At 37.5% G+C, this 21281-nt stretch overlaps 1 protein-coding gene and 1 pseudogene across 3 annotated transcripts; both read left to right on the top strand.

The window, feature by feature from the left end:
* Positions 1–3584: 3584 nt before the first annotated feature.
* LOC134679534 (uncharacterized) lies at positions 3585–20918 on the top strand. 3 transcript variants are annotated; one of them, XM_063538491.1, is made up of 4 exons: positions 3585–3990; positions 18602–18678; positions 18890–18926; positions 19766–20918. In XM_063538491.1, the coding sequence occupies exons 2-4, from the start codon at positions 18602–18604 to the stop codon at positions 20831–20833; spliced, it is 1182 nt and encodes a 393-aa protein (XP_063394561.1). In that variant the 5' UTR covers positions 3585–3990; the 3' UTR covers positions 20834–20918. The 3 variants fall into 3 exon arrangements, with proteins under 3 accessions (XP_063394561.1, XP_063394560.1, XP_063394559.1); XM_063538489.1 differs by lacking the exons at positions 18602–18678; positions 18890–18926; positions 19766–20918 and adding exons at positions 6085–6207; positions 7647–8678; positions 9656–9777 and having other exon boundaries at positions 3881–3990; XM_063538490.1 differs by lacking the exon at positions 18890–18926 and having other exon boundaries at positions 18602–18715; positions 19766–20917.
* LOC134679535 (uncharacterized) lies at positions 10511–13765 on the top strand (annotated as a pseudogene).
* Positions 20919–21281: the final 363 nt, after the last annotated feature.

The following is a 21281-nucleotide window of genomic DNA, read 5'->3' as shown; positions in this document are numbered from 1 at the left end:
AAAGGGGCCCACTGATTAATAGTCCGTCGGACGGTACGGCCTGTCAGTTAAGGGGCCCACTGATTAACAGTCCGCCGTCCGCCGGACGGTATCGGCCTGTCAGTTGTTCGGAACTGTCAAAATTTTGTTCTAACTGACAGGACGACTGTTAATCAGTGGGCCCCTTTAGAATAAAATTTGTCAGTCAACTGACAGGCCGCTACCGTCCGGCGAACTGTTAATCAGGGCGAACTGTTACTTAAGTAAGTATATATGTGTTCAAAACGCGACAAAGTTAACACAGTATTAGGGTCAAAATCAAAATAACTAAACAAATTCCCAAGTCTGCCTTCTCTCGACGTCCAACTCCCAAGTCAATGTCCGAGGAACATCGTAACAACTGGTAAGTTACGAGTAAAAGTCTGAAAAACACCCATTTGAGAACTTTAAGGAAAATTGAGTTTATATTGTCTTAAAAATATTAAGTAAGTACCCGTTTAAAAACTTTTCTTAACAAAATTTATGTTTTATTTCGTAAATCCTTTTATTTAGGATCTTGTTAAAAATTTACTCCGTAATCACAAGAATTCAAGTAGGTACCCCAATAGTTTGTGCGGGAAGAGAAGAGTCGTGGAATGTATGAGGGGCCCAGTGATTGACAGTCCGCCGGACGGTATCGGCCTGTCAGTTGTTCCGAACTGTCAAAATTTTGTTCTAACTGACAGGCCGATACCGTCCGGCGGACTGTTAATCAGTGGGCCCCTAAACATTCCACGACTCTTCTCTTTCCGACTCTATAGGCGTTGTAAAATAGAAGTCCAGAGTCCGCAGAACGTATCGATTAATTTTTAGTGTTCCGTACAAAACTTTGTTCACGGAACACTTATGGGATCACTTCGGTCTTGCAAATCAGTTATTTTAAATGGCAGGTACAAAAAAATTATCCGTAAGCATGATATCCGCGCTTCCATCTCGCTCACACTTACGCTCAGTGAGCGTGAGAGAAGAACACGAACTTATTCGGCCTGGAATATTCCAACTTTAGGAAAACTCCCATACTTCGTACATCACTGAAGTACCTGCAACGAACGTTGACATTTCCCATTTCCATTCGTTCATTTATAATTCACCAGTTCACTCACGAACGGTATTACCCGCCGAGAATACGTCTATAATGCTACTAAATTGTAAATGACCATTTCGACTTTGAGTGAACTTGGAATTTGGGGCTCTTTAAATTATGCATGTTATATTGGCTGCGTGCTGCGGCTGGGGTGGGTATGAATTTTTTAATGCGAAACCTTTGGTGACAAAATATCTGTGGTAGGATCGCTATTGCTCATGACGAACATTTTTCACCACACCAACGCGAGAAAAATGAGAAGATAGGTACCTACTAAAACATTGCAAATTAAATCAACATGAACGTTATTAAAAAATATTTAATTTTATCATTCTAAATCATCACTTATAGGTAAGTTATAAAAGTCAATTCTATCAGCCAACATGGAAACAACTCAAAGTTAGTCAACTTACTTTGCCTCTCATGTGGGTAAAATACACCTATCTCATTAGTTTTTGAAGAATAAAGAGAGCCTTTAGTGTGGTGATTTTTCAATTTAAGTACTACATCAATCCAAACACGCATATCTATGCACTAAGGAGCTGTATCGTTACCTTTGATAGCGTTTTGATTTTGCAGGTGTGAGCCTTTTAATTTACCACGATCCCTTTCCAAATTGGACTCTATGTATTTTCTACTAAAGTTCACATTTAGGTGTAACTTTAAAGGTGTTTCCACTGTTTTCTTTAGATTAACGCGGGTACTTTAGCCTGAGGGCCTACCGCGAACCGCGTTCGACGTGTTGCCTCCCTGTCACACTTACGTATGGATTTACAAGTGCAACAGAGAGGCAACAAGTTGAACGTGGTTCGCGGTAATCGCGGTAGGCCATCTGAAATCTGGACCGCACACTTACCCATTTTGTCGTAATTGAGCGACTACTCAGGTGAGGTCAAATATAAGACATGGGTAAAAATAAAACTACCTAAGTTTTTTTTAACACTCTAAAACATTTATATTTCATTCCTATTCAATTTAAAAAGAAGTCGTCACACAAGGCTACTTTTTAAATGGAGTAGGACAAGTTTTTGAGAGTTAAAAACTGTCTTAGTAATACATATTGACCCGACCTGAGCTATTACCGCGAAAATCTGAATTCGCATAGCGCATCTTTCTCTGTTACTCTAATACGCCTTCATTGGAGTAAAAGAGTCTTTCTCGCAATATGCGAACTTCGATTTTCGCGGTAGCCCCCTCTGACCTGATCGACGAGATAATATATGATCCATATTCCATTGTTCCATAGCCACCGCACGACGCGAGGGAAATATAGTTTGTCAAAAACTGTCTCATTTTAAATAGACAGAGAGAATCATACTATCTTTGTCTTGCACTAGTAGGTACTAGCACCCAAAAGAAAAGGATGAGTATAGTTTTCCTGGTTCTTACGACTGACAAATTGGTTTGACCAACTATAGTAATTGTTACATGAATAATCTGTTCGTTGACACGTTGTTTAATAATATAATAACTATATTAACAAACAAATTATTTTAACAAACAGATGAGTATCATTTCAAACTTTTAAATGGTTACATGATAGGTTAATATTTACATAAGTACCGGAAACTCGCGCCTATTATAATATCTAAAAATCTTATTTATCTATATTTTACGTAAACAAGATAAATATTATAATAATAAATATCAAAATTCCACAGCAAAACGTTAAACGCGGCAATTTTCGCTGTCGAACGGTGATTGGTTGATCACTTGAGTCTACATTCGCGCTTCCGTAGCGTTTTGTTCCTGCATTTTTTGGACACGTCAATTGCTACCTTTTATGAGGCTTAAGGTTATTTTTGGAGGAAATCATATAGATACAAATAAGTATTTAATATCTAAATTTAAAACTGATTATCAAAATTATGCTAAAATTAAAATAACCTTCATAAATGAATCATGTATTTACGTCATATTTTATGTATTACGTGCAATATCAAAACGCTTTTACGTCAATGTTGCCAGTGGTATACAAAACACAGAGCTTTGGATATTTTACTGATAGCAGCCGAAGGATTAGTTATAAGATCGTCAAGCAAATCTTGTCAGTAGAAAAAGGCGCGAAATTCAAATTTTCTATGGGACGATATCCTTTCGTGCCTACATTTTTCAAATTTACCGCCTTTTTCTACTGACAAGATCTGCTTGACCATCAATATTTACTTACTTGAAAAGTTAGACGGATAATTTTATTGAGTATGAAATCTATGAATATTAAATGTACCGCGAGGGGTTGACCTGCCATAGAGAAAAAATAATATCGCGCCTTTCTCTACTGACAAAGTGAGTGTGTCAGAGTATAGCTATGCTAATAAATCCAAAAGTAGGTACTCAAATTACTTTGTATACAACGGATGTTTTTATCATAGTCCCTAACTTAAAACTAAGTAAAACGAATGAATAAGTACTTTCCTTTTATGATATCTTTTTAAAATATGTTTATTTTTACGTAAATAAATCTTCCACACTATTATAGCAACCCTGCCACGTCATCCTTGGTTACGTCATTCCCGCTAAATCAGCGTTTGACATTTTAAGAAAATACGACCGATTTCAAAACGCAAACTGCCTTCCAACAAAACGTGAAATATAAGACCACTGCATTTGGTCAGATTACCAAACAACAGCAGACTTCCTACTTCTTATCAAGTCAATATTATTATTTTCTCGACGTAGGCTTTGAGTTTCTGTCTCTTCTTTTAGCGTTCTCTTTACTGTAGTGTGAATGAGATAAATACTGGTGTCGAATTTCGGTGTAGGTATACTTAATATAAAAAGATGAGCCGGTGTTGACGCTGACACATACTTAGTACACATACGATTCGTTGTTTGACGCATCGCAGATAAAGTTGAGTCCGAGTAATTTAAAGATACGCGCGCTTACGGTAAGTTTTGAACTGGTTTTTATTAAATAATTAGATAATTTTATTAGCTCTCTATCTCTGGGTCTTAAAAAAAAATTGGTAAGTAAGTGAGATAAATTTTACAAGAAAATATCCTGTTAATTTCACTTATTTACCGATTAAAATAGTATTGTTTGTTAGTTGAGTTAGTAGTAGTTAGTATAATTTACCTACTTCCTAAAAAATATTTTGGTGACTAAAACTAATAACGAAATGTTCTAATTTCTATTTACAAATCCTAACTACATAAGTACCTAGGAACTTGCAAATTATCTTGATAATTACCTAATACTTAATATTAAGACGTGTACCTACACTACACCAAACTAAAAAAAATAAATAAACATAATTTTCTGTGACAAAAGTGAAAAAAATTATAAGAATTATTATTTAATGGGGTGATTCATTAATGTCATTATAAATAAATATTTTAACACTTTATTAACAATCTAACTTAATAAATGCTTACCATTAACATGTTGCCATAAATAATATTAACTATACCCTAAAAACATTTTTTTACAAACTTGGAGAAAATTATTGTTCAGTCTAAAAAGTAAAAATTTTAAACAGTATGTCACTTTAATGTAAGGACTTACTTTTTGAACAAGAAACATCAATAGTTAAACTTTTCTCATAATTATCTATGTCCTCCTTGCTAAAAATAGCTTATTATTAGATGCCCCGCGCTTGATCAAATAAATTCTCTTTTCTCAAACATGCAATGAAATATTGATGTTATGTTCCTTATAATAGGCTGCGAAGTATGACGTTTCAGGTGTGGCTAGGACAAAAGGTCGTTAATGGAATTTCATACACATCTTGCAGGCCTAGGCCGGCAAAGTCCTCTTTTTTAATTTTCATTTCACAGATACTTGTGACACAGCATCGTGGCATTCATCCATTAAAAAAAACTAGAGGCAGTATTTGCTTTATGGTTCGTAATGACACTCTGCCACTACGCCTATAAAAAAAAACAAAAAACAATGTTTGCTATAATTTGCAGTTTTATTTGTATATAAAATCAACATGAACTTAATAAATAATACATTCTATAATTTTAAATTATAAATTTAACTACACAAATAAAAACATTTAAAATATTTCATCTAAACGTTAGCGGTAAAAAGGTCTACTCAAACACGCGTAGTTATATTTTTTAAATTGTTATGGAGGTAAAGTTGAAAAATATTCATTCTGTTTTATTGGATTTATGGTGCGTTGTTGATTTTTTGACTTTAATATGAGTTCCGACGAAATAATGAAATTAATATTAATTGTAATCGTAGGTGTTGGAATTGGCAGCGTAAGCAGAATTGATTTTAAATAACTTGCTGCCTCTGCCGCCAAGTCAAAGACGAAGTATGTATATGGTTGCTTATGGCAATTTTATTATTTAAGAAACTAAAAAAAATGGCTTACAGTTTATTAGAAACAGTTTTGTGGCATGTTTTAAATGAATGTAACTACAAATTCGTCAACACTGTGGAAATTATACTTATTTACTCCATGCATAAAGCAACGATGTATGTGAAACATGATATCAACATGAAAGACTATGTAAACTTATGTGACGAAAACGACAGTCAGACGGATACAAGGCGAAAAAATCAAAGATACATGAAAATATACGGGTAGTAAAAATACACGACTCGTGTAAAACATACGCGTGATAATGATATAGGTACGTGTTGGTTATATTTTGGGTGTAGTTTACTTTTAGTTTTTTCTATAAATAAAACTTGGGTTTCGTGGATTTTTTATTTTATTTATTTCATTGCATGTTTGAGAAAAGCACTATACATACCTCGGCGGGAAATGGGGTTGCCCGCGCTCAGACCTATCCGGCCTCGCTTCGCTCGGCCGTCTATATGTCTTCGGCCGGCAACCCCTTTCGTCCCGGCCTCTGTAGTAATGTACTATTATTGGTCTTGATTCGCCGCTAGCTGCGCCGCGCGCCGATCGCGTTCGCGGCCTATAGGTACATATAACTTGAGTTAGGCAATAGCTTCTTATTAAAAGGATTAAGTATCCTTATTTACTTATTACCTACTGTTCTCCACCTCTCTGTTTCAGAGCATCATGACTTCCGAAGACTTCAGTACCCTGAGCGGCGTGTACCCCGTACTCACTGACGAGAGACTCAGCAAGGCTCTCTCTGACTGGTTTAAGGAGAACGTCACCTTTACTCGGTGGGAGGTATGTATATAGGGTAACTTAACATTGGGGACAACTTCAGAACCCTGAGCGGCGTGTACCCCGTGCTCACTGACGAGAGACTCAGCAAGGCCCTCTCTGACTGGTTTAAGGAGAACGTCACCTTTACGGTGGGAGGTATGTATACAGGGTGCTTTAAAATTGGGGCCAGTATCTATTGGTTATTTAGTAGCTGTGAGCGAAAATTTATTTTAAATGAATGGAGATTATTGAGATACCTACCTACACGTGATTTTCGGAATTTTAATAATATGAATTTGTATAACATCTCTGCAGCTTTGACAATAAAGCCGTGTGTAATTATTTATGATTAATGATAACCGCCTTGTTATTGTTTCTACAATTTTTGTCCTTGATTAAAATAAATAACAATGCAATATGCGAACATTGCGAACCCCCGCGTTTGTCGCGTTATGCTATTTATCTCTCTCGCTCTTCCATTTGTATTTAAAAAAGTAATATTAAGGTAACTTGTTAGCTATTGGTCACGTGGGAAATTCGGAGGGAAAATTATGATGATGAGAAAATACAAGCAAAGTCAAAGCAGGGTGTGGTAAAGATGTGTATTCATGGGACATCTTTAAAGAATTTGCCAACAGTAAGATTACTAATGGCTTCCGCATCGTATCACAATAGTTTCGGCCACAGTTAGGCACGGAACGGATATTCTGCACAAACACGATCATTATGTAGTTTGTCTAATGTCAACGCCAAGGCCAATAATTGCCTATAGATAGCCGTAGGTAGATACATGTATTTCTACCGCATACACGCTATTTATTTTCTATTTTTAAACGAATCGTATCTAATCACGACTGATTTTATTGTTATTCTACTATGTTCTTTATTGTGTATTATTTTCTTCAGAAAAACGTATAGGAACCGAACAAAAATTGATATTCATGACTATCTAAAACTCTCAGTAAGTATACAAAAAATTCAAATTCTAACATAGAAATTATTAAATCTCACGCATGACGGTGCCATATGGCTTTTATCGTTTTGTAAATAACATATAAGTAGATACTTAAGAACTGCAATTAAAACTGAGTTAAACAGCCACTTTACAGGCAGTTATTGTATAATGATAACATAACCTTGTACCTATGCATTATGATTGATAAGCATGCCATTTGATATAAAAGTGCTTAGAAACAGAAGCATAATATCATAATAATTATGATCATTCGTGATTTTGTGAAGTTGTTTGTCACTTCCTGATAATGTCTTAAGATTTCCTATAGACGGGCATAGTTAAGATATAACAGTTTTAATGGTTCACGGTTAGTTTCGGAGCTCAAAAACAATAAAAAAGATAATCACGGTTCATATCCTGGTCGATATAAGTATGTATAGTTAAGATAATATATGCCTGCACGTTTTAAAATGTAATCTATTTAAATTTATCTGTTCTTTTTCAGTACGTCGGCGAAACAGGCAAAGGCGATTCCTACTTAAGCGAACTGATGCGCATCAATGTCTTCGGCATAACAGACTCCGGTGACCTTAAAAGTATCAAAGTCATTCTTAAGAGTATCCCCAGAAGCCTTTCTCGTCGTCTTACCTTCAGGAGTGACGAGTTCTTTAAAAACGAAATCATTTTCTACACCGAAGTCCTGCCAGCCATGCTAAAATTCCAATCTACCAAAAACGTATCGGAACCTTTCAATAACTGTCCTAAAGTCTTCCTAACGTATTGTGATGGAAAAAACGACATCATTTGCCTCGAAGATGTCTCTATTTACAACTTTGCACCATACCCTGTCAGGCAAGAAGGAATAGACTACGAACACTGCAAGCAGACATACAAAACTATGGCTAAATTCCATGCGTTATCTTTCGCAATGAGAGACCAGGAGCCAATAGAATTTAACAGGATAAGCAATTTAATATTTGAGACTTACTTTGATGAGCATCTCTGGGAGTGGTACGAGACTTTCTGGAAGCGCTTGTGTGGTATCGCCATTGACGCTGTAGAAAAAGAATATCCTAACTCCAAATACGTCGAAAAGGTAAAGGAATTCGCTGTTCCGGAGAGGTACATGGAGATGATAAAGGCAGTTAGAGACCGCAAAAACGGAATCATCTGTCACGGAGATTCCTGGACCAATAATTTCTTATACAAATATATGAACGGGCGACCTGTTGACGCTATGATGATAGATTTCCAAATTACTAGATGCGCTTCTCCTGTTTTGGACACATCTTTTGTCATATACGGGTGTACTACAGAAGATATGCGGGAGAAACATTATGATGAACTATTGGAGTTTTATTACGAGGTCCTTTCGAGCCAGATACGGGCGTATGGAAGTGACCCCGATAAGGTTTATTCACGGGCGACCTTTATGGAGGAAGTGAAGAAGTATTCATTTTTTGGTCTGGCGTTTAGTATTGAATCGACGCCGCATATTGTACTGCCGCCCGAAGAAGCTTGTGATATGAACATGGAGGTAAATAATTTTCTTAGATGGTTGACATTCCTCAACTGTGTATTCTCCAGAAATGTTCTGCTGACAGTGCTGACACAGCTAAACTGTGCAATTAAAGGTAGACTTCCGAGCACAGCGGCTCCGGCGACACTAACGCAGCGACACTGACGGTGCGACAGAGCGACAGTATTATGCAGTATGGAAATGTATGAACTTACTTCCGAGCGCAGCGTCACTATCGCAGCGACAGTGGCGCCGCGTCAGTATCGCTCGGCGATAGCGGCCGTGCTACGTCTGCGCAAGCACTGTCGCGTAGTCGCTGCGATCGTACGTGGTTTTGAGGCTATGTCAATATTTAAAATATCTAAAAAAATAATATTAAACCGACAAAAGCTCCTGAATTTGTCGTCATTCTCGTTTAAATCTTTTTTTTTTCACGTTGATATAAGTTCCTTCGTCTATTCTACTTTTGAAAATTGAATTGGGTAGGCTTCGCTCCATACTGTAAAAGTAACGAAGCAAAAGATCGTGATTCTCCTCTTCTTCTAAAAATATTTTTATAATTGATCGGTTTATCATAAGTATATCACGTCTGCACCGTATAGAATAACAACTGCGACTGTCGCCGGAGTCGCGCCGCTCGGAAGCGAATCTGCGTCAGGTAACGCTGCGACACTGACGCAGCGACTCATAACGCTGCGGCCGTTGCGTCAGAGCCGCTTTGCTCGGAAGTCCAGCTTAACTCTCGCCCACGGTAATTCCGGACCGATAATGCACGTCTTAGAAATGGTCCAATTTATTACTACCCAAAAATAACTAAACTAAAAGCGTGTTTCTTACACACACAGTCATACTTAATATGTACCTAATAGTATATTCATATTTGGATATCTGATTGAATGTTCTTGAGTTCTTTGTTTATTACGATGCATTTAATGGCAAACATAAAGAGATGTGGTTTAAAACTAGTCGCGAATACGAAAAACTCTTTTTTTCAGGGTGACAAAAAGCGTAACATCGACGAAATCTGGCCGATGACCCCATTCAAGACCAAGGAGGGGCGCCAACGAGAGGCCAACAACATAAAGCACTGCGTCGACCACGGATACATATAAACTGGGATGTTTATCTACAAAACCAACCAGTGAACTATTTTGACTATTACGCTTGAAATTAATTATTTTATTTACATTTTTTTACAAACTCGTACAAAACAAATATTATAGCAAACCAATTTGTTCCTATTAACATACATACAATACATGTATTTATAATTTTCGGTCTCATCTCCGATCTCACCCTGTATTATAAAATGTAGAACGAATAACCAAGTGTACCAATAAATCTGTATGTATATTTAGCTCGATTTAGGGTTAATTACGATTATTAGTAAATTACCTCACTTTAGACAATTTACCTAATCAGTATTTTATATTAGCTATGTAGATTCTGAAATAAAAAAAAATTAAGAACCATGATAACTATTGCAATTTCAATGAATTGGTAAAATATACAAATTTTATACATTTGTTTTACTGAAAATATAAACAGTTCATTCTAGTTACTTAGTAAATCTATAAGACTACCAAGGTATGATATTTATGATGTATATAATTTGTGATGTAATAAGTATGACAAATGATATTTGTTTTGATTATTAACAGGTGTTTATTTAGACAATAAAGAATAAACAAAACTTTTATGATTCTTTATTCCTAGTACCAACTAGCACAGAATATTCGATATCTCGTTATGTTTAATTCCCAAATAGACCAATTAAAGTACGAATGGTTTATGTGTAAAGGCCCCAGTACACAATGGGCCATCGCCGGCCACTCCAAGGGGCGCAGCCAGCGGGCGATGGCCCATTGTGTACTGGGGCCTTAAGCGATAAAATATATTGACGATTACACATAAACCAAAAATTGTTGATGGTAGATCTTTTCGAACGAATCATTTTTTGTGATGATCTATGCAGTATCAAAACGCTTAAATGCCAAGGTCAATGTTGCCAGTTTTTAACACGGAACTTTTTTTTCACACTTAGCAACACTGCCTCATCATCAAGCAACAGGAAAATAGTGTTACCGAAGAGATATTTAGTTTATTGCACTGCCGTCTCCCTTGGTTTCAGGGCACCATGTTGTCGTCTAAAGAGTTTAGTACATTGAGTGGCATGTACCCCGCGCTTACTGACGAGAAACTTAGCAAGATGCTCTCTGATTGGTTTAGGGAAAATATTACCTTTGCTCGATGGGAGGTAAGTAGGTATACAAGATGGTTTAAAATTGGGGCCATTAAATGTAAACAGTTTTTTTTTGCAATTACTATAATTTAATTTCTCTGGTGTGACCGCCTCTGCCAATTGATTATTGTAAGAGCGATAAAGTGGATAGAATTAGACCAGAAAGCTAAGTTGGCAGCGATTTTGGTAGCCCAGACTGTGCAAGTGTTATTTTAAAGTTCAAACTTCTACGATATTATGACGATTAAATAACACCTGCACAGTCGGGGCTATCAAAAGCATTGCCAACTTAGCTTAGTCTAACTCTAGGTGAATTTATCGGTAGGGGGTCTAATAATATATAATGTTTTCTTGAGAAACTGAAGTAACAGAAACTTTCTTTTTCAGTACTTTAGCAAAGCGGGCAAAGGTGACTAGTACTTAAGCGAAATCATTCGTATCCAAATCTTCGGAAAAACCGATTGTGGGGACTTCAAACACATCCAAGAAGTTCTCAAGAGTATCCCTAGAAGCGTCTCCCGTCGTATCACATTTTTTAAAAACGAAATACTTTTCTACACCGAAGTCTTACCAGTAATGCTCAAGTTTCAGTCTACCAAAAACATGTCAGAGCCTTTCGATAATCATCCAAAAGTGTTTCTAACGCATTGTGATGGAGAAAACGACATCATTTGTCTCGAAGATGCTACTGTTTTAAGTTTTGTACACCCTGTTAGGCAAGAAGGAGTTAACTTAGAACATTGCAGGGTGACTTACAGAACTTTGGCTAAATTTCACGCTTTATCTTTTGCAATGAGAGACCAAGACCCAAAAGAATTTAACAGGATAAGCAATATAATATTTGAAACATACTATGATGAGCGTCTCTGGGATTGGTACGAGACTTTTTGGAAGCGCCTATGTGGTATCGCCATCGACGCCGTTGAAAAAGAATATCCAAATACCAAATACGTTGAAAAAATTAAAGAATTCGCTGTTCCAGAGAGGTACAAAGAGATGATAAAAGCAGCCCAAGATCGCAAAAATGGCGTGATTTCTCACGGTGATGCTTGGACGAATAATTTCTTGTACAAGTATGTAAATGGATGGCCCGTGGACGCTATACTGATGCTCGTAGATCTCTTATTTCATGTATTCTTGTACTACCCAGGATATGCGGGAGAAACATTATGATGAACTATTGAAGTATTATTATGAGGTCCTGTCGAGCCAGATAAAGGGGTATGGAAGTGATCCGGGCAAGGTTTCTTCGTGGGACAGCTATATGGAGGAGGTGAAGAAGTATTCGTTTTTCGGTCTGGCGTTTAGTTTAGGGGCAACGCCGCATATGGTGCTACCTCCGGAGAAAGCTTTTGATATGGACATAAAGGTAAAGATTCTACTCAACACGGCCCTTTAAAAAAGTTTAATTTCTATTAGAATAGCTACAAGGGGTAGGACAAAGCTTTTTTTTCTCTGTCTACCGACTTATGGGGTTATTCATAAACGCATAACAAACCTCAATTAGCTAATAATCAGTTATCCAAGTCTGTCATTTTTACTTATGTGTTTGTAAGAAGGGGAAACGCCATACATTGACTGAGGTTTATCAATTTTATTAAAGGGGTTAGCGTTTATCTCTTGTATCCTCCGTTACTGAAGGCTCCGTTACCGAAACTGTTTTGGGGCCTAGTATATTATTACCCACTATCAAGTGATAAGCCTCCTCCACACTCGTGCGCGAATCGCGGCTTCGCCCGCGATTCACGCGCATAGTCTGGAGGGGGCTTTAGGAGAGTCTTGAACAGATAACTTATACTTCGACTTATAAGTATTTGGTATATTTTTCAGGGCGACAAAAAGCGCAATATAGACGAAATCTGGACGTTGGCAGTGTTCAAGACTAAGGAGGGACGTCAGAGGGAGGCCAACAATGTGAAACACTGCGTCGACCGAGGATACATATAAAATTTAATTATGTTAATATTATAAGTTCATAATTTAACAAGTATTTAAATAAGAAAAGTGGATCAAAACAGTATATGGAATCTCAAACAACCGTTTTATTTCCTGATTGCGTGTAGAAATTATCATTCATGTAAGGAAACGAATTCATGTCATTTTCGAAGAAAAAAGCCTGGCACGACTACATATATAGGTGTGTATATGTGTGTATGTTTAAATAGGTATGTTATATTTGGGGAGAATACTCCCGCATTCCTACTATACATTCAATTGTTATCAAACATAGTTCATGACAAGTCCAGAAAATGACAAAAATGATGTCTACCTTTTGATTTGGTTTTAATTACTATGCAACATATGATACCTATAATAGATTAGAATTTACATTCCAATCATTGTAAATTAAAATTTGACTTAACTAAAATTGTTTACTGTAAGTATCACTTTTCTGATGTCACCCTGTATGAAAGTTTGTACCTAGGTCCTAGGTAATGTAGGTATGTTCGACAAAAAACACAATTAACGTTTTGACGTTTCAATATAAGCCGACCATTTTTAAAACTCCATGCAGCGAAACGAAAATGCCGTCTGAATAGTCATTATTTTATTTTGTAGGTTTATCACCTTGGTAAACCAGTAGTCGGTACCCTTCGCACCTTAAGGAACTTACCGTTGATAGAAAGGGATACAAGATCTTGTCAGAAACCGACTAAAGTGAAGTACACAATACATGTGAAATTGTGAATTTGTTTGTTTAGTTTAGTTTGACATTGTTAATTGCTATGACAGCATGTGTGTGTGACTTTTGATCGGTTTTTGTTAACTTTATAAAACTTTTACGATAATAATACTTATTATATTGTAATATTTTGTAGAACTTAAATAATGGTTTTAGTTGGGTAAATTGGATGTTATAAAGGTAATAAATTCATTTTATAAATACAGTTGTGTTATTAAAAAGGTACACACAATTTTGTTGATATTGTTTCCTGTTTTAATTTTTGTTAAACTAAGTAAATTAGTAAAAAATAAAGGTGCGAAGACATTACAACAATTTATGTCGCAATAGGTATGCTGGGGTGACTCTAGTGGGTTTTTCCCTATAACAGGAAAACTTATATTTCTATTAACATATAGGTAATCCCTTTGACCGCCGTTGTCCGGTATACAAGACAACGATAGAACGATACGCTGGCGCCGTCGTCTTGTATACAAGACACAAATTCAACCACCGAGTTAATGTGAAAATAATAACATTTGCAATTTCATTTACACTCTTGTTCATATTTTAGGTCTTTGTTTTTTCATTTATTTGCTTTTTAAGCAGCTATATAAATCCATTCTTTTATAATAAGGCTTTTAAAAAAATTGCTCCAATTTTCAATGTTTTTCATGTTCCTCGTCGCCGTTGTCTTGTATAAAAGACAGCTAGGGATGGGAATGTTAACTCGATATGGGAATTTTTAAATTAAATATAAAGTCAGAAATATGTTTTTAATACAGTTGCTCAAAAAGTGCTACTTTACGTAGCTGTTTAGCGTGCGGAAAGTTGGTTATCTCGAACTAGTGCTTTTTACTTTTCCAATTTTTTTAAATTTATACTTGTTCCAATTCACGACTACTTATTGATGAGTGTTAATATTAGTTTCCTTTAAACGTCGTAATCAGCATAAAAACCTACCGTTAATGTAAGAATACGAAAAATATTACATATTTCATATTTAATTACTTACCTCTTCATCATTATAACACGTTTATTTTTTAATATTCAATATTGAAAATTCCGTTCTTAATAAGTTGACTGAATGGAACGGAATAGTTGCCAAACGCCCATAGATATAATATACTTAAAGACGACGTCTAACCGAGCTGTCACTGTTACCACTTTTGTTTAGTGTACGATTAACAATGTTTTCTTATTTTTTCGCAACTGTATTAAAAAACGTCGTTCGATACACGTGCGGAAATGTCATTCTTCACTCGTCCCGAGTCTTGCCACTCGCCTGCGGCTCGTGGCAAGATGTCTCGGTACTCGTGAAGTAATGACATACCTTCCGCACTAGCATCGAAATGTACTATTTTATTTAAGTATTTTAACACTTGTTAATCGCCAATTTTTTTTTAACGAATAGTAGGTAACTTACTAGAATACGTAGAACGAGAGTCAGATAGGCATAACTATATGTAAAGTTCAGGCAGCTTCTTTAGCTGTATAAAGTAGAGTCAGACAAGTAAATTTGCCCTTGTAGATTGTGGACTATTTAATTGCAGAAGGATAAATAAAAAAATAATTGATGTTATTTTATAGCTTATTGGGAAGGGATACACCGCAGCGACCGCTTCGCACAAGAGTGGTACAGATGGACATACCTGTTTATCAGACTTAAGTTTTTTATTATAACATTGAAATGAATGTGTATTTTTATAACAAGTCGTTGAAGGTTTTTTTGGTTAGAGTTTATAGATTAATGTAAACCAAACTGATATTATAATGATAGATTCTAATTCCGGAATAATATCTACACTCATAAAAAATTCAACCTACGTGTAATTTTTACTAAAACAGTTCCGATATATTGACTTTATCGATACATGATGCGCAGCTTTAACGTTACGCCAATAAAGTTTACGTACCGACAAGCGCTTACGCCGTTGACCTAGAGACTATTATTACTTAATCCGCGCGAAAACTGTCCTTGTCGGTCTGCACTGCGGGCAGTCCATGCGCGCCGTTGTCTTGTATAAAAGACTTCTCGTACAGCCTAGTGCGGCGATATCACGTCTTAAATCGACATTGTTTAGTGGTTGTTTTTTATGTTAAATCCCTATATTTTAAACATTTTCGAGTGTAAAACATATGTTTAATTTTGGCAATTTGGAATGAAATTAAAACAGGATAAGAACAAAGCTAAATTAAAAAGATTTTTACCATAAATTGTAAATATCGATATCACTATTTGCAATCCCTAAACTTTTTATTAGTTGTTTACTTAAAATTTGCTCTGGCGTGTGAGTGAGCGTCTTTGCGGACTAGGTCCGGCGGCCAAAAGGTTAAAATTAATTGACGACGAGTAACAACTTTTTAAGTAGGTACTTATGTTTAGGACAGGTTGCAAAGTTTACGATTAGGTACTTAACCCTTTGACCGCCGTTGGCATGTATACAAGACAACGATAGAACGATACACTGGCGCCGCTGTCTTGTATACAAGACACAAATTCAACCGCTCGGTAAATGTGAAAAAACATCAATTGTAGTATATTTTTACACTCGTGTTAATGTTTTAGGTCTTTGATTTTTTAAATAATTGCATTTAAAGCAGATAAATAAATCCATTCTTTTATAATAAGGCAATCAAAAAAATTGCTCCAGTTTTCAACGATTTTCATGTTCCTCGTCGCCGTTGTCTTGTATACAAGACAGCTAGGGATGGGAATGTTAATTCGATATGAGAATATTAGAGATGCAACGGATAGTTGTTTGGCCGGATACTGGATATTCGGCCTGACCATCGGCCGAATATTCGGTATCCGGCCGCCGAATATCGGCCAGCAGAGCTGCACCTACATTTCGGTTTTTCAGGTGCGCATTCTGCAGTTTTGACCTGTTTCTAAGTGAACGTTCGCGCGGACACATTTCTAGGTTCGAAATGAGTGCGCGTGCAAGTTAGTTGAATCTCTAAATTGTTTTAAAATAATAAACAAGTACGATTATGACCGTGACTGTTTCTTAAATCCAATTTGTTTACTCCAAAATCAAACAATGGTACTATCCGGTATTCGGCCGGATAGTAGGGCACTATCCGGTATCCGGCCGGATATTAAAATACTGGCCGGATAGGGCGGATACCGGATAGTAACCGAATATCCAAGTCCAGTCCAAGGATGATCCCCGCTGACGTATAGTTATTACGAATCTCGAAAACAAGTTAAACTGGGCCTTAGCTTACTGTCAACTGCAAATCGTTTTTGTACATCTCAAGTAGATGGAATGTTAACCGTACGATCGATGCACCACTAATCACCTTGTTTTGTGTGTCGGCAGATTTTTATTTTACTGTATGTTTAAATACCCTCCATGTTATTATTTAGTTCTTTCGCTAATTTCATGCAAAATAAATGTATTTGTGTAGTTTTAAGTTCTCATATAAGTGAATTGTCAAATTCTTAATGAGAATAAAGAATCTTAAACCTAAAATATCCGGTGCATCTCTAGAGAATATTCAAAATAAATATCAAGTGGCCAATCTGGTTTTATTTAAGCATTTGAACACCTGTTAAATGCCAATTGGTGATAACTATTAGTAACTAGAATACGTTAAACGAGAGAGAGACAGGCATAACTATAGCTGGAGTTCAGGGAACTTGTTCAGCTGTCCATAGTAGAGTCAGACAAGTAAATCTGTCCTTGTGGTCTATTTGCAGAACAAATGATTCATTTTGAGATGATAGTGTAGTGGGGAGTGATACCCTGCAGTGACCGCTTCGCACAAGAATGGTACCTACAGGCGGACGCTCGGACTAGTCAGTGTCGCCTAACTATGAGAATGTTATGTATTTGAAATTGACGAAAAATTATTATGGTAGGGAGGGTGTAATACGGGAACTGACAAACTCTTCTAAGGAACATGTCGAATGTGAAACATGCATTCCCGAACATTTCTGATCCCCACCCTTTTCCAATATTATTGTTCTTCACTCATTGACAATTCAACCCACGTGTCATTTTCCCCAATGCAGTTCCGGTACATTTATATTATCTTATCGACACACGATGCGCGGCTCTAACCATACGCTAATAAAGTTTACGTACCGACAAGCGCTTACGCCGTTGACCTAGAGACTATTATTACTTAATCCGCGCGGAAACGGTCCTTGTCGGTCTGCACTGCGGGCAGTCCATGCGCGCCGTTGTCATGTATACAAGACTTCTCGTAGAGCCTAGTGCGGTGATATTACGTCATGAATCGATATTGTTTAGTGGTTGTTTTTAATGATAAAGACCTTTATTTTTAACATTGTCGTGTGTAAAAAATATGTTAATTTTTGGCATTCTCGAAATAAATTAAAGTTGGTTAAGAACAAAGCCAAATTGAGAAGATTTTTACCATAAATTGTAAATATCGATATCACATTTTGCAATCCCTAAACTTTTTATTAGTTGTTTACTTAGAATTTACTCTGGCGTGTGAGTGAGCGTCTTTGCGGACTAGGTCCGGCGGCCAAAAGGTTAAGTAAAGTTATGATTATGAAAAAATTATTCGTTTTTAGGGTTCCGTACCCAAAAGGTAAAACGGGACCCTATTACTAAGACTCTGCTGTCCGTCCGTCTGTCCGTCTGTCACCACGCTGTATCTCACGAACCGTGATAGCTGTCTAGCCGCCTGGTTGAAATGTTCACAGATGATGTATTTCTGTTGCCGTTATAACCACAAATACTAAAAAGTACGGAACCCTCGGTGGGCGAGTCCGACTCGCACTTGTCCGGTTTTTTTACTTAATGACAATTCCAATCTTTTACTTAATGAGAGATTGAAACGCAATGACATTGGACCAAGAAATTGGACGGGTGGAATACCATTCTCATGGCTCCTCTACACGATGGGCCAGCGCCGGCCAGTCTAAGGGCGCAGCCATGCGGTAGAATGAGATAGCAATATGCTTGCTCCCTCTAACGCATAAATGCGTCCCTTGGAGTGGCCGGCGTTGGCCCATCGTGTAGAGGAGCCATCAAGCACGCTTCTTTTGGTTTCCAGATGGGCGTATTCTCCAGTAAAAGCCCGGACTATGGGCCAATCCTCAGTCACGAGTTTCTTTGCGATGCACTTACCAGGTGGTATGGAGAGCCGGCACACTTCGCACACTGTTTTGTAAGTACCTACCATACCATATCTGAGGGCCTACCACGGACCACGTTCGACGTGTCGCCTCCCTGTCACACGTACGAATTTACAAGTGCGACAGAGAGGCAACACGTCGAACGTGGAAAGCCCGGAGTATGGGCCAATCCTCAGTCACGATTTCCTTTGCGATGCAATTACCAGGTGGTATGGAGAGCCGGCACAATTCGCACATTGTTTCGTAAGTACCTACCTTACCTACCTCTACGCGGTTATCTGATACGTATCTGGCCGCGTAGCCAAGACGTCAATCGCTTAGGCTTCGTAGCGATCGAAACGCAACTGTCACTGTCACACTAATATGGAAGAGTGATAGAGAGACATGATGCTTTTCGTTGTCGAAGCGATAGCGATTGTAACCTTAGATCGGGCGGCTGAGCGTCTACCACAGACCTACCGCGAACCACGTTCGACGCGTTGCCTCTCTGACGCACTTGTAAATTCGCACGTAAGTGTGACAGGGAGGCAACATGTCGAACGTGGTTCGCGGTAGGCCCTCTGATAGGTATCTGAGGGTCTACCACAGACCACGTTCGACGTGTCGCCACCCTGTCACACTTACGTACGAATTTACAAGTGTGACAGAGAAGCCACACGTCGAACGTGGTTGGCAGCAGGGATGTTGCGAACATCCGCATCCGCAACTATAATATTCGACGTTTTCTAAGTACCTAATGTTGACATCCGCATCCGCATGTCAAAAAATCTGCATCCGCAACATCACTGGTTGGCGGTAGGCCCCCTGAACGCCGCGACCGCGAGCGAGATATCTTTATGCACGTATCGCCGTAAACCTAATTAGCCATGGGCGTCGCGGGGGGGGGGGGGTCTGTTTATGTGTTTATGGCAGATGGCCAAGGGGAGGGGGAGGGGCATACATTATTCTCCAGGGGGGACCGCTGCCCCCCTGCCCCCCTGCCCCTCTGCCTCTTGGTGACGCCCATGTATATCCGCATCCAATGTGCAATAAAAGTGATACTATTTAGTATACCTACTAAATTTCTTTTTTTTTATCTGTAGCACCTCGACGACCTATCAACATCTTTCACCAGCCAAGTGATCCAATGGAAGGTCAACACACAATTCGAAGAAAACAGACACACATACGCAGAACTCATGCTAAAACATCAGCCTTGGAGTAAAACTAGAAGCCTTAGTTTCCGAAGCGCAGATTTCTTCAAAAACGAGATTAATTTCTACGAAAAAGTTCTACCAGAACTTCTAAAGTTTCAAGATTCTAAAGATACTAATGAAAAATTCGACAACCATGTCAAACTTTGTTTCGTACATCATGATGGAAAGAATGATACGATATGTCTACAAGACATTAGGACTGACGGATTTAAAACCAATGAAATCATAGATTTAGAACATGGGAAATTAATTTTAAAAGCATTAGCTAGATTTCACGCTATCTCATTTGCGTTAAAAACTGAAGATCCTGATAAATATAAGACAATAACTAAAGAAATCAATGAAACATACTACGATGGAAGATATTGGAGTTGGTACAGGAAATTATGGAGTCAAATTTGCTCTGTAGCCATAAATGCTGTTGAAAACGAATATCCAAATAGCGTTTATGTAAAGAAAATAAGAGAATTCGCTGTAGCCAAACGTTTTAGAGATTTGACAAAAGCAGTTAAAGAAAATAAAGTTATTTTGCACGGAGATTGCAGATCTAATAACTATATGTTTAAATATATCAATGAGATACCAGTTGATGTCAAAATGGTGGATTTTCAACAAGTTAGATGTGCTAGTCCAGTACTAGATGTCTCTAGCGTAATTTATAGTAATGTGGCACTTTTAAAAGATTACGAAGGACTTTTAAAATATTACCACGGAAATTTGGCGATGAGAATAAAAGAACTTGATGGTGACCCTGATGTATATACATTTGATATGTTTATGGAAGATGTGAGGAATTACTCTTATTTTGGTCTAGCATTTAGTCTTGAAGCGGCGTGTACTAAACTGACGTATACGGAGATAACGAAGAAAGAATGTGATGAGGTGAGCGAATTAGAAAATAAGAAATTACACACTGCTCTTACATGGCTTAATTGTATAAGATATGAAAAGTGAAAAAACGCTTGTATGGTTTGTTGCCAAAACAACATCAACTCATGGCGCAAAATGAGACGTTCCTCGGCAAAAGGTACCTTATGGCGGCTGGCGCTTACGTCGCATAGCGCCGCAATAATATTGGAGCGGCGTTAATAATAGCGTAAGCGCCAACCGCCATAGGTACCTTTATCCATGGGACGTCACAAATACTGATTGTATGTGCCAGTTCTATAGTCTGTATCTTTAGGTAGGTACTTGAATAAAAGTAAACAAACGATTTTTAAATTTTCGGGTAGTTATTACATTAATTGGTTAACCAACCAAATACAAAACCTCCTAGATCTATCACTGAACGACCTGACTTTAACCTACATCCTACATTATTTGATCATGTTATGTTTTCATCTACCCTCAACTGGCTTAAAGAGCCATTTGAGGGTAGATATTGTTTACTTTTATTTAAATG

This window comes from Cydia fagiglandana, chromosome 2 (genome assembly GCF_963556715.1).
Source record: "Cydia fagiglandana chromosome 2, ilCydFagi1.1, whole genome shotgun sequence".
NCBI classification, from domain to species: Eukaryota; Metazoa; Arthropoda; class Insecta; order Lepidoptera; family Tortricidae; genus Cydia; species Cydia fagiglandana.
This window is presented reverse-complemented; position numbering and strand designations above follow the sequence as displayed.

What these genes read in the sequence shown, in the direction of transcription:
- LOC134679534 (XM_063538489.1), top strand. Translation starts at nt 6,091, where the DNA reads ATGACTTCCGAAGACTTCAGTACCCTGAGCGGCGTGTACCCCGTACTC. An exon ending in TCACCTTTACTCGGTGGGAG is followed by an intron (nt 6,208 to 7,646) that starts GTATGTATATAG and finishes GTTCTTTTTCAG; the next exon opens with TACGTCGGCGAAACAGGCAA. An exon ending in CTTGTGATATGAACATGGAG is followed by an intron (nt 8,679 to 9,655) that starts GTAAATAATTTT and finishes TCTTTTTTTCAG; the next exon opens with GGTGACAAAAAGCGTAACAT.